The following is a 13235-nucleotide window of genomic DNA, read 5'->3' as shown; positions in this document are numbered from 1 at the left end:
TATATATATATATATATATATATATATATATATATATTTCGCCATTGGTCATACAAAGATTGTAGCGTTGCTATGGGCTCTATTCGTTATCATTGCTTACCGTAGAAGGAACCATTAAATATATACAGTACAACAATATGTTGATCACCTGCACGCCGAAAGAGGAGAACATTGTAGGCGACCGAACCAAAGTCGTTACCATGATGCAAGTTCTAGGCCCTTGGATTCTCTCTTTTTTTTTTTACGTCGCCGCCAATGGACAAGTTTCTTTTTGGGCAATGAAAGAAGGGCTGGGTTTGGAGTCCCGAACGGCGACGACCAAGCACAGACCCGCCCGCCAGCCGATTGATGGTGGAAAGATAGAAACTCGCTGGAGGCGGGGAGGTATCCGATTGATCATCGGGTTTTTAGCCCACTACATATCTTAGGTTACCATGGAAACTAGCCACCAAGATGTTGTTGCCGACAATAGCATTCTCTAAACTCACAATGATACTCGATTGCTACAGGGAGTATTGGAAGCACAAGTCTGCAACTGCAATGCGCAGCGCACGCAAAACAAAGAGCGCCTGGGTCGCCATTAGAAAATGGCGGAATACAGGCTTAGAAAGATAATGATTAACATATTTCGAAAGGAAAAGCGTCGTGAAGCGACTTAGCGCTGATACCATAACCAATAATTGATATTCGAGATATTCATCCCATCGCCTGTGCCATCATCGGCACCGCGGGTCCACGCAGCAGCTGAAGGCTTTTCCAGACTTTTTGACAAAGCCGCAGCATACGCAGATGATAACGTAAAGCATCTGTCTGATTTTAAGCTTTGTGACCATGACCGGAAAATCTGTCTTAGACCTCGATAACGAGCGTAACGGACGCCAACTGTCCTTGATCAATGATGGGCATTGGAAACGGTTTCGCGACTCATTCCCCCATCAGAAGTCCAGATCGTTCGAAACTTGTGCGGATAGGATCAAGCCTCGACTGGAAGGAAGATTTTTATTGAATCCTTTGAACAAACATGGCCTAGACACGGCAGATTTACCCCAGATTTCATCCTGCACAAAGAGAAGATTGCTTGATAAGGTCCACCATCATTATACCTGATGCTAATGCTAAATGTCGACTGGCTCCAACTGTCTGATAAAAGCGATCCATACTCTTGTGGTGCACTCTACTCGGTTATTAACATGCACTCAGCTAGAGTCAGAAGGAGATGGTAGCCAAAAGCTCCAAGTTCATAAAGCTCAAAGAGAGAGAGCCAAAGTCATGGACAAAAAATACATAATAAACCTTACAGAGGAATGTATTGAAAAAAAAAACATACTATAACATATGTATCGGAAACAATGCGGAAGAAATAGGGGAACATTATAGATTATACATTGTACAATGTGCTAATTAAGCTGCACCGTTAAGCTGCACCGAGGGATTGCTCTCGTACAAGATCAGCATAAACACCATTCAGCCGCAAAAGCTCAAAGTGTGACCCTCTCTCCACAACTCGGCCATTTTTGATAACGAATATCACGTCTGCATTCTGAATAGTGGACAATCGATGAGCAATTGTAATCGTAGTCCGGCCTCCTTGACTGATGATATTGTCCAATGCTTGCTGCACCATTTTTTCGGATTCGCTGTCCAGCGCAGATGTCGCCTCATCAAGTAATAGAATCTTGGGTTTCCGAATAAGCGCTCGTGCAATTGCTATGCGTTGCTTCTGGCCGCCAGAAAGTTGTGAGCCCTAATAAAAGTACATTTGTTAGATCGTGCCATTTTTCATATTACTGATGAAATTCTGATATTACCTTATCTCCAACATTTGTGTTATAACCATCTGGCAGGTTGGTGATAAAGCTGTGAATATTGGCCGCCTTTGCCGCTTCTTCTACTTGCGCTTGAGTCACGTTTGCATCTTCGCCGATGCCAAACCGAATGTTTTCACCGATAGTCAAATTGAATAGGACAGGTTCTTGGCCGACCAACGCCATATGGCTACGCAAATTATGCAGATAGAATCCCTTGACATTGTGATCATCGAGACGGACGGTACCAGAAAGAGGATCATACCAGCGTTGGAGCATACCGATGCAAGTAGACTTGCCACATCCAGATGGTCCCACAAGCGCAATTGTCTGCCCACTGTATCCGTGCAAATTAAATTGGCCGTTGAAGATGGGAAGGTCTGGTCTTGCCGGGTATCGGAAAGTGATGTTTTCAAACGAGACGTCTCCGGATATCTGGGACGATTTGGCTTCATAGCCCTCCAGGTCGGGATCGATAGCGGTTCTTCGTTCGAGTACTTCAAACATCGTGATGGCAGACACCTTGGCTTTCATGTACGTCGATACGAAGGTACTGGCCTGGCCAGCGCCTTGCATCGTAATAAGCACGGCCATCAGACAGACGAACAACGGGGTGACCTCCATACTTCCGTCTTCTATGAACTTGATACCGGCGTAAAAGGAGACACCAGCAGCGTATAAAACAACACCTTGCATGATACCAAAGGAAATAGATGACAGATATGCCTTGCGGATAGCCAATCGATGCGGTCGCTCCGTAGCCTTGCTGTATCTGTTTTCAAAGTATTCCTGCTTGCCCAGAGCAGCGACGGTCCGGATTTCCTTGATAGCTTCGCTGGCAATCTGCCCACTGTGCTCGTTCGCCTTGGCTGTCTTGTCCTGGAAGCCGCTCTGAAGCCGTGCTTCGTAGAAAGTTGCGCCGAAAATTAATGGAGACCAGACAAGCACCACCAGTGTCATCTTCCAACTGTACACAATAGAAATAACCATGCCTAGTAATATTTCATCGGTCAGGTCTCAAGTGATGGGAGTGATAATAACGGCTAGATGGATATATACTTACCTGTAATCACTGTAGAAATCATCTGAAGGACGTCGGCCCACACTCTAGTCACCACTTCGTGGACGTTCACAGCATCGACGTTCAGCCGGGAAGTAAGAGCACCAAGAGAGTTTTCTTCGAGATCAAAGTAGCCGATTTCTTGCCTAAGGAAGGCACGGAAGACAGCGGCTCGGAAATGTTCTGTATATCGTTCTCCAGCAACTTCAAAGGCTCCGGTCATCAAAGAGTTTCCGATAAAGGCGCCGATACCAATGATGACAAAGACAAGTGCCCAAAGATTCGCTCCAGTTACTCCAACGACGCTTGCTGTTGCATCGTCGCCGTTGTCCATCACCAGTGTAAAGATAGTTCGGATGACAATGTAACCAATACAAGGCTTGACAGCACCGGCAATCAAAGAACCACAGCCTCCTAGGAACAGCAGATGCCACTCAGGTCGTAGCTGCGAAACAATCTTGCGGATAGGTGTTCTCTGGTGTCGTTTCTTCTTCAACTCGGCCTTCTCGCGGAGACGCTTCATCTCGTACGCATCCACAGACATCACGCTGCTGTGCGTACCACTGCGCTGTAAACTGCCGTCAACGTATGGGTTTGGTTCTTTGTCTTCGTCTTCTGGCATTGAGACAGACATATCTTGATGTCCGTCAAATTGCACCTTGTCTTCATACTGGACGAAGCTGTGACAATTTCCTTGATCCTCTTCGGTAGTGCTGATTTCTTGTTTTCTGACCAGTTCAGCGTAGATTCCGTTTTGAGCCAAGAGTTCGCTGTGCGTGCCTTGTTCAATCAGGTCGCCTCTGTGCATTACAACAATCTTGTCAGCATTTCGGATGGTAGATAAACGATGGGCAATAACGATCGTCGTTCGGTTCACGGAAGCTGCGTCTAGAGCACGCTGTACCAAGCGTTCAGACTGGGTGTCCAAAGCAGATGTTGCCTAAGCAATAAGTGTGTAGTTTGGTTAGGAATTGGTCGATTGAGGCGGTTTCTGGAATATTGTGCACATACTTCGTCGAGCAAAAGGATGGGTGGATTTTTCAAGATTGCCCGGGCAATAGCAATTCGTTGTTTCTGACCGCCAGAAAGCATACCACTACCAACTAGAGTATCGTATCCTTGAGGAAGCTTGGAAATGAATGCATGGCAGTTGGCTTTTTGACACGCTGCGACGATTTCTTCTTGACTTGCCGATCTGTTGAGTCCCATCATTAAGTTCTGGCGAATGCTCATATTGAACAAGACAGGTTCCTGACTGACAACACCGATCTGTTCGCGTAACCACCGCAGGTTCAGTTGACGGATATCTGTGCCATCCAAGAAGACTTGACCTTGCAGAGGATCGTAAAAGCGTTGGAGAAGCTGGATCGAAGTAGATTTGCCGGAACCAGAGGCACCCACGAAAGCAACAGTGGTGCCAGGCTCGATATCGAGGCACAAGTTTTTGAGGATAGTGACATCCGGTCTTGTTGGGTACTTGAACATAACATTGCGAAACTCGACGCGACCAATCACCTTTCCAGGGACGATACCATCCTTCGAGTCAGGATCGATAGAGGGAACGCGATCGATGGTTTGGAAGACCTTGTATGCAACGGTGCATGCAGACGAGATATGCTTGTAATGCGCAGGCAATCCGAGGAGCGTGATAGAGCCAAGGATGATGATGAAGAATCCACCCACTACGCGGAAAGCTGCCACCGTTCCGTCAGCAACAAGTTGACCTCCATAGTAGAAAGCGACACCAAAGATGCTGCAGAGCACAAAGAGAAACCCGCCGGTACCAATACCAACAAAGATAGCACGACGAACACCGTAGTGGCACGCCGTAGCCAACTTGAAGTCGTGCATTCTTGAAAACCTTGTTTGGAGCGAAAATGCATACACTGTTCTGATCCCGGCAAAGACTTGCTCTGCAATTGCACCCGCGGCAGCCGATGCAGCTTGAGCCTGAGACGCGTTTTTGTTCACCAAGTATCCAGAGACCAGCAGAACACCTCCAAGTGCAGGAAGCGTGCCAACCACCACACATGAAACTTGATAGCACATGCCAAAACTCATCATAATGCCAAAGACCGAGGAAGAGATGATGCGAACGTAGTTGCCATAGTGCTCCGAGATACCGTCCTGAATTGCTTGGGTTTCTGCTGCCAGACGCGCAGTCAGGGACTCTTGCGCAGATTGATCGAACCAGGCCATGTCTTGACGAAGAATAGCGTGCACATAGTGCTGTCGAATCCTTCGGGTTTGCCGTTCGCCGGTGAGAACCCAGAGGAAGTTGTGAAAGTATGCAAACACGAGATTGAGAGTTCCCAGGTAGATGAAAACCTTGACCATTGGCATCATAGCATCTGATAGAGACTTGTCCTTGTCGTCCAACGACTCATTGACTTGTTGAATGGATATGGCAAAGAATAAGACAGAGCATGGTTGTAGTAACCCGCAGACAATGGAGCAGAAGTACGCCAGTGCAATCAGCCATTTATCACCTCTTGACGCGAACCGGAACAGTTTACGCTTAGGCACTTTTTGTTTGTCGTTGTTATTCTTTCCGAATGGCCAGTACCACTTTCTACTCTTGCCAGACGATTGGTGCTCGATCTTGGTGTTTGAAGAAGAGGAAGAGGAAGAGGTATCTATACCGTGATTCTGGTCAGCGATCATCGAGTCTTCGGATGATATTGATACACGGGGAGCGAGTTTGCTCATTATTGAATCTGGTGTCTGGGTTCGGGATTTGCTCTTGCTTTTATGATCTTGACAGATAGTCTTGGCGGAGAGTTCGTAATTCATATTTTCAATGCTTGTCCCGACAAACTTGGCGCTAGGTCATTGCTCCAACTACCTTGATCTTGCTTGGCTATTTGGCTGTCAAAATGCAATTATTTGGCAACTTTTGCGACATAAACTTCGATAACATCTAATCAATCATGCTTAGCAGTGCTACGCCTACATCAAATATCAACATTTGTATACTATGTATTCGCTCTTATCTGGTGGCACGGCTCACTCAGTGTTCAAAGGTATGCTTTAAATCGATTTTAAATGTAGCATTTTCGCCTTCGAAGATAGTAAACACATTGATTGCTGAAAATATACGTCTCAATTCAGTGCTCAAGCTTCTAAATTACGGTCGCAGTAGAGTATCTGCCTAGAGATAACAGGAATATGCTTGGCACGGCGCGGCTAGCCACCTTGAGGTTCAACCGCGGACAGTGGGACAACAATGGCAGAATGAATCGGAGTTGACATGTCTTACAAATGCTGTCCTGCAACTTCTGTTTTGCGCTGCTGTTGTCAAGAGCCCGTCGTTTTCGTCTTTCAAAATGTAAGTCAAGCAGTTTCAAGTGGTTAGATCGTGGAAGATCTAGACTGTAGTCTAAATTCACCACACAGGGGTCGTCACTGTCAATTGGTCATGGGCCCCGCAGGAAGCGGCAAGGTGAGTGCAAGCTTTCTTTTCCTTGTTTCTTGGAGATCGATCGATCTCCATTCCAGATTCCCTTTGCGAGGGATTGTTCCAAGGAGGAAGGAGAGAGGAGTGTAAACAGACTGTGGTTTCTCTGCCAGATATATATGTTTGGACATATCATTAAGCTGTGCTGCTATGTTGTCTACTAGTCTACGTTTTGCGCAACCATGATGACACACTGCCAAACGACCGGTCGCCGAGTGCACCTAGTAAACCTCGACCCAGCTGCCGAGCATTTTGAGTACGAGCCCACCATTGGTAAACCCTTGCATGATCGGGAGGCCTCGTTACTTACGGACCCCTAACGGCGATGATTAAATATAGACATCCGGGAGCTGATCACTTTGGAAGATGTAATGGAAGAGTTGGATTACGGTCCGAACGGAGGACTTATCTACTGCTTGGAGTATGTATACTTACAAGCGCCCAGACGAAAAGTGGCAGCACGTAACGACGCGTTTCTCGTAGATTCTTGCTCAACAATGTGGACTGGCTGGAAGAAGAGATTGGAAATTACGACGACGACTATCTGATCATAGATTGTCCCGGACAAATTGAACTTTACACGCATTTCCCGATTATGCGTCGTATCTGCGAGTGCTTGATGCGGTGGAACATGGCGATCTGTGGCGTTTACTGTCTGGAATCTCAATTTATTGAAGATAAGAGCAAATATTTTGCCGGCGTATTGAGTGCGATGAGTGCAATGGTGAACCTGGAGATTCCGCACGTCAACGTGATGACAAAGATGGACCTGATTGAAGGAGACTACGGCAACATTAAAAAGGACGAGGATGAAGGCACTACTTCGGATGATCAAGATGAAAAAGAAAAGAGAAGACGGCGCAGACGACGGATGGATAAGGCATTGACGCAACGCGAACTAGAACGGTACCTTGATCCGGATCCGTTGCTCATTGCCGAGGAAGCTGCCGTTGTCCATCAAGAAAAAAATAGCAACCTGTCACCAAGGAGTTTAAAATTCCAAGCTTTGAATCAGGCCATTGTGCAACTTGCAAGTACACAAAGAACGCCTCATTATTGACTGTTAATTGACATGCATTTTTAGATCGACGATTATAGTATGGTCAGTTTTATACCTCTCAATATCACTGATGAAGATTCTATCGAGTATGTACTGTCAACCATTGATAACGCGATGCAGTATGGTGAAGATCTTGAACCAAAGGTAATAACTCCGTACATTGATTGTACAATGTCGAAAAAGAGTTTTCTAATTTAGTTTTCTCATCCCAGGAACCGGATGATAGAGTTGAATATGAGTAAAATTAAGGTGCTATAAACAAGTTGCATGTCAGGAGAAAAAAAAAAGGATAATAAAAAAAGCTCTTTGGAGACGCGATGCCTGCTGTAGCTGCTGTTACAGATTGACAAGGTCTTTATACAGTGGTTTCGGACTTTCTGGCGCTCTCGTAGTAAAATATGGCCCTCTTGTGGAAAAATTTTGGACATTTTCGAAAAAAAAACATGTCGCGCCTTTTCAGCTTATCGTAAGTTCAAGACAAAGAATCGTTGCGTTTATTCCCAGAAGACCTGCTTTTACGGTAATATCCGTTGCGCGGAGACAAGACAGTTGTCATGGAAATAGCGGGGAATTGCTACGGGCAGGGCTAGAGGCAGGCCAAGCGGGATTTGAATTACACAGGGTTTATGGTCAGGTCAGATGAAAGATGAGGTACACTTCCTACTCGAACGAGGTAAAACTAGAAGGGTCAATGAGAAGACTTCAGTGACAGAAGAAAAAGAAGAGGAAGGGAAAAAACACATCAAAGAGACACAATGAAGGATACTGCAACTGCTTCTACCAATTCAAACGTAGAAAACCTAACAATCAATGGGTTCTGGAGAAGATGCATAACCAGCATAATCATCCACTCGCGAAATTACTTTCAACATATGCAGCTCATAGAAAAAATGGATGAACAATTGGAGCTTGCTTTACAACGTTGGAGCAAAATGCTATTAACAAGGCTATTGTCGATACTATCAACGCTCGTTATCCTGATATCCAGATTATCGCAAGGATATCTCCAATATCCATCGACGTTTTGATGGATTGGCATACAGCGACACCAAAGATATGCGAAAATTCATCATGAAACTGGAATCAGCTGGATACCATTTCGCATATAAAGTTGACGACAAAGGTCATGTAATATCTTTCTTTTTCATTCATGACAACTGCATACAGCGTGCTCGTCGTTTATCAAAGCTCTGATCATTGATGCCACGTTCAAGACCAACATATACAAGCTTCCTTAGGTTAACATCGTCGGTAGTCAATATTGGACTTAATGGTCATCGGCTTGCTACTTTTGGTGTTGCGGTTGCTTGGATATCAAACGGAAAAGCTGGTTCCTATACCTGGGTTCTTCGAAAGCTGTCAGCAATGGTGTACGAAAATAGACAGTCTACGATCATACCCAGTGTCATCATTTCGGATAAGGATCAAGCGCGAATCAATGCAATCAACAGCGTATTTTTTATTACAATCTTCAACGCCTAATTACGCAAACGGCGTAGTAGGTTACGCAACAGTCGTCGGCGTCATGGACGATAAAAGTTTAATCGTATAATCCTCCTGTGGAGGCATGAGAGAGGATCTCCAGCACACATTCCGCGACAGCCTCAAAACTCTCGAGTCGCTTACATCGATTATTATTTTAAAAGCTTATAAGCTTTGTAACGCGCGTTTTTGCGCGTTTTTCTACGTTCACGCATTACAAAGCCATCAGCGTCCATACGATAAAAAAGACCCTAACTTTGTCGGTGCTGTCGATGAATCATGACAAGAAATTTGTCCTGGAAGAAAGACGTATAGCAAACATCCCAGTCCATTATCAAGAGCGCTACAATTGATTGCAGATCTTTGAGCTCGTCGCTCGTCTGCAGGTAATTATTTGATTCTGGAACTGCAACTGATGAGAAGACTAACTGAGCATCCTGTAGGACCTAGTTGGAGAACAGTAAATAGTGGATGATGAACTGCGACAAGAAGAGAGTCACTCGGAATTCCAAGTTGCATTGTCTTACGACATGAACAGCACGGCGATGAGTAGTAACTGCGCTTGATCGGTGCCCGCTAATCACACCTGTAAACTCGACTCTTCGACTTCACTTTCCGTTTTAAAAATCGTTTCGAATGACATAAAGTACAAACATTTGCGGTGGATCTTTTGGATGGTTACTGGCAACTTCAGCCATTTTCAAACGTCCTCTTCGCAATCTGGTGATCATTTCTCCTGGCAACATTGTCCACAGTTGACACTCGGCGGTTTGGATTTAGAAACGTTAACCCGCAAGGATTTCCGTGTCAGTCTTCTGACACCATGGGCATCTAAGTTCAGAAACAGTAGATGTTCATCTTTAATTTCGTCTTTGAACAAAGAATTAGCCTTCAATAGCTTGTAATTATTTAAATTTAACATGGCTTTGCCATGAATAAACTCTTCATACATAAAATAAATAAATAGATAAATTCAGAAACTGCAATGATGCAGACCTTGTGGTCGCACCAGAAAAAAATTCATCAAACAACAAAAAGGAATTGCCGTTGTCATATCCCCGAGGATCTACAGCTGCATGGAAGGACTGTTGGTGTTTGCTAATTTACCACAAGGCTATAAGCTTTATACATAGTAATGAAAAAGAAGGGAAAATTGAGAACTTATAGCGCGACATTTTTTTCGAATGCGCCCAAAATTTTTCCACAAGAGTGCCATATTTTTACTACGAGGGCGCCAGAAACTCCGAAAACTCTGTACATGCCACTGATGAGAAGTTCTATTTATTGTCTATCTCCATTTGACCATGCTAAGTTTGGTACCTTGCAGCTAATAACTGTAATGTATCAGCAACAATGAAATAGAATATCCAGTTTTCTAAGTCGTGCATTGCATTTGAGGAGTGGAAATACGATGTTGCTAAAACCTATATCATTGACGGGGTACACATGTTGATCTCGCATACTGTTTGATGTAGATCTTGGTTGTCATACGACGTGACAGAACTTCATCTTGGATATACCGTCGTGTACGCGTTGAAGCAGGCGTTCCTGAAAAAAGGGTGCTGCCACAGTGTTATTTTTGCATGTCTATTGTTGATCTGCCCGTTTATCCACATTGCTAATATATTCTTCGTAGCAGTTTATACGATTCACTCGATTTTGTAGTGATATTTATTTAAATTAAGGTAATGATAATGGCTCTCACACAGCGAGGGCCCGATACAGGAGTAGTGTAACAGATATATTGGCTCTTTATGCTTTTGTTTGTATCTCAGAAGAATGCTAGCGAGAGAAAGTGGGCTCCTACACTCGCGTCGGCTACGCGTGTTTGCAGTGCAGTAACAATAAAAATCACACGAGCAAAGAAAGCTACAGGCGCTACGTTTAAAAAGAGAGTTTCAAAGTTGACCTTTCCATTTTTACGAATGGCACCCAAATCTTTTAGAGCTTTAAGGAGTCCTGATTTTCAAGCGGCGCGGCTTCGCCATGCACCATCAAATGGAATAACATTTCTCGTGTGCAACGTGAGCAACTTTTTTGTTGCTTTCTCCTGCCCCACCCCTTCACTTTCTTTTCTCCTTTGCTTCTACTCTTTTCTTTCGTCACAACTTTGATGCAACACAGACTTTCTCTTGCTTTCTAACTACTTTACCTATCAACGGCTGCTAATATATTCCTGTTATCTGTACATACACAGCCTACGCTTCTCTTATACTCTGTACAATCATATCACGTCAAACACGAACACCCTCTCTCACTTTCTTTTCTTCCTTTTCTTCTCCTTTCGCGCCTCGCAACCGCTTATAATACACACCCGCAACCTACACTCTCATCAGCTTCTACTACTATTACTTGCACCTTTCCTTCATTCTACTCCGTTCATTGAGATATAATAATGGCAGCCTTGATACAGCAACAAAGCCACGTCACCGCCGTGCGTCCCCAACAAGAATCGCAACAGAGGAAGCCCGCTGAAGACGCTGCTCTCGCAAGCTTTCTTAACACCAAACTGCGTATGGATCAGGCAAGTATATACATTTCCAGAAGGAACTGGGAAGTGCCAGGACACCTGCCATTTTAGGCAAGGAAGGTTATTTTTATAACCATCGTGCTCCCTTTCCTTTGGTTTATCACCCATCTCCTTGTAAGAATGAATTCAAGCTAAATGGAAACTTCTCTTATTAGGATCCATGGACATACTCACAAAGCATGGAATTTCAACAACAACCATACTACTACTATGCACATAATCAGCAACAACAGTCCAAGCAGCAGCAGCAGCAGCAACACCACCGCAGTCGGGCTGCGCGACCGCGTACCTCCAGCAGCAACAGTAACCATAAAGAAATGCCGATCCAGGTACAAAAATCATCCTCAACGCCCAGTCGTGGGAACCAGCATACACGGAGTGCTGCCTTATTGATGCAGCAACAGCAACAGCATCGTCGTGAGATGTCCAAGCAGCAGCAGCAACCTCCACCACCGCCTCTTATGACCCGTCCTCCGTCTTTATCATCCACCGCTAGCTCTGCGCCTTCGCCTGCGCCGTCTCTCGATTCTGGCCGACGCTCTTCCATCACATCAGTCTCCTCCGGCGTCTCCAACTTCTCCATTCGTTCTAACATGTCTATCAACACCAAACTATCGCTGTCGAAGCGTTTACGTAAGGTATTTAGCATGAGCCATCTCCGCTCTTCATCATCCAAGGATGGACTGGGCTCGCTGGCGTCCGAGAATGGATCGAATGTGTCACTGGCCACTGTGCACGAGACCGAAGGTGTAGCTGCGCACCAACAGCAACAACAGCAGCAACAGCAGCAGCAGCAGCGACGTGGCATGCCCACGCGACGAAGATCGTTTGCGACACTTTCTGGGCTGTTCCAAAAACAACAACAGCAACAGGAAGAACCGCAAGCTGCTGCCGCTGCTCCCCCTCCTCCAGCTGCATCAGCGAACCCTCAACAAAAATCTCAAAAGCAAAAGAAACGGTTATCATCTGGCGATTTGCGACAGATGGCGCAACAAAAGAGATCAGAACGCCCTGCTCTTCGAGTGGATACAAATACCCAACCTGCACAGCGTCCTATCATGAAAGGTAAGCAAATATAGAGCTGACTCCTGCAAACAATCAAATTTAATAACAATTCATTCTTTATAGGACGATCTAGCTCGACAGCTTCAGATTCCCCGCGACGCTTCCTTGGCCACGATGTCTTACCATCTCCAACCCCGTCGACATCCTCGGCGTCCTCCAATAGACAACATCAACTTGCTGCTGATGATGATATGGCTCCTCCGCCGTCTGTCGGCTTGCATTATGGCTTACCATTGCATGGTTCGCCGCGCTTGAAGCCCGCTGCATCGTCCTCGACTAGCTCCCTGACAACCGTCACCAATGCTTCCTTTGCTCCTGACAGACCACGCAAACTCCAGTTCTGCCCAACAATCCAGGTGCACGAGACGTTTGCTGCTTCTGAATACGATCGCCGCTGCGACAGCAACGCTACGTGTCAGAGACTGACTCCATTGCTGGCAATGAAAATCAAGCAGGAGCTTAATGAGTACAAGTTGACAGACATGGAAGTCCACGTCGACAGCCGTCAATACACCCATTTCTTCCTGTAATCGAAATTACCCCTTTCTTATCTTCTCTTTTTTTTTCTATTTTTTCGCTCCCTCTCTCTCTTGTCTCTGTCACCCTCAGTTACGACTTTAAACTTGTTCTCCTCTAACTGTCTATCTTTCTATCTTTCTTTCTTTGCAACATCTTTTCACACACACGCACGCACATAGTCCCCTCCCCTCATCACACAAGATAAAAGAAAAAAGGAATGGATCTTGCTCTCTCTCTCTCCCACTCACCCGCAAAAA

At 45.3% G+C, this 13235-nt stretch overlaps 5 protein-coding genes across 5 annotated transcripts; 4 read left to right on the top strand and 1 right to left on the bottom strand.

Moving 5' to 3' along the window:
- Positions 1-831: 831 nt before the first annotated feature.
- On the top strand, positions 832-1107 carry VTP01DRAFT_6189 (uncharacterized protein; the record flags this gene model as incomplete). The annotated part of the gene is made up of 1 exon (XM_069385062.1): positions 832-1107. One exon carries the CDS (start codon positions 832-834, stop codon positions 1105-1107), a length of 276 nt encoding a protein of 91 aa, XP_069242562.1.
- A 307-nt stretch (positions 1108-1414) lies between these two features.
- VTP01DRAFT_6188 (uncharacterized protein) lies at positions 1415-5658 on the bottom strand (the record flags this gene model as incomplete). The annotated part of the gene is made up of 4 exons (XM_069385061.1): positions 1415-1744; positions 1809-2797; positions 2869-3805; positions 3877-5658. The coding sequence occupies 4 exons, from the start codon at positions 5656-5658 to the stop codon at positions 1415-1417; spliced, it is 4038 nt and encodes a 1345-aa protein (XP_069242561.1).
- A 7-nt stretch (positions 5659-5665) lies between these two features.
- VTP01DRAFT_6187 (uncharacterized protein) lies at positions 5666-7624 on the top strand (the record flags this gene model as incomplete). The annotated part of the gene is made up of 10 exons (XM_069385060.1): positions 5666-5735; positions 5804-5888; positions 5977-6003; positions 6056-6193; positions 6262-6307; positions 6487-6595; positions 6662-6743; positions 6806-7352; positions 7407-7526; positions 7595-7624. The coding sequence occupies 10 exons, from the start codon at positions 5666-5668 to the stop codon at positions 7622-7624; spliced, it is 1254 nt and encodes a 417-aa protein (XP_069242560.1).
- Positions 7625-8582: 958 nt separating this feature from the next.
- Positions 8583-8864, top strand: VTP01DRAFT_6186 (uncharacterized protein; the record flags this gene model as incomplete). The annotated part of the gene is made up of 1 exon (XM_069385059.1): positions 8583-8864. The coding sequence occupies one exon, from the start codon at positions 8583-8585 to the stop codon at positions 8862-8864; it is 282 nt and encodes a 93-aa protein (XP_069242559.1).
- Positions 8865-11573: 2709 nt separating this feature from the next.
- On the top strand, positions 11574-12989 carry VTP01DRAFT_6185 (uncharacterized protein; the record flags this gene model as incomplete). The annotated part of the gene is made up of 2 exons (XM_069385058.1): positions 11574-12459; positions 12523-12989. The coding sequence occupies 2 exons, from the start codon at positions 11574-11576 to the stop codon at positions 12987-12989; spliced, it is 1353 nt and encodes a 450-aa protein (XP_069242558.1).
- Positions 12990-13235: the final 246 nt, after the last annotated feature.

Source organism: Rhizomucor pusillus (assembly GCF_041956525.1).
Source record: "Rhizomucor pusillus strain CBS 183.67 unplaced genomic scaffold VTP01scaffold_3, whole genome shotgun sequence".
NCBI classification, from domain to species: domain Eukaryota; kingdom Fungi; phylum Mucoromycota; class Mucoromycetes; order Mucorales; family Lichtheimiaceae; genus Rhizomucor; species Rhizomucor pusillus.
Note: the sequence above shows the minus strand (reverse complement) of the source record. Positions and strands in the feature narration are given on the sequence as shown.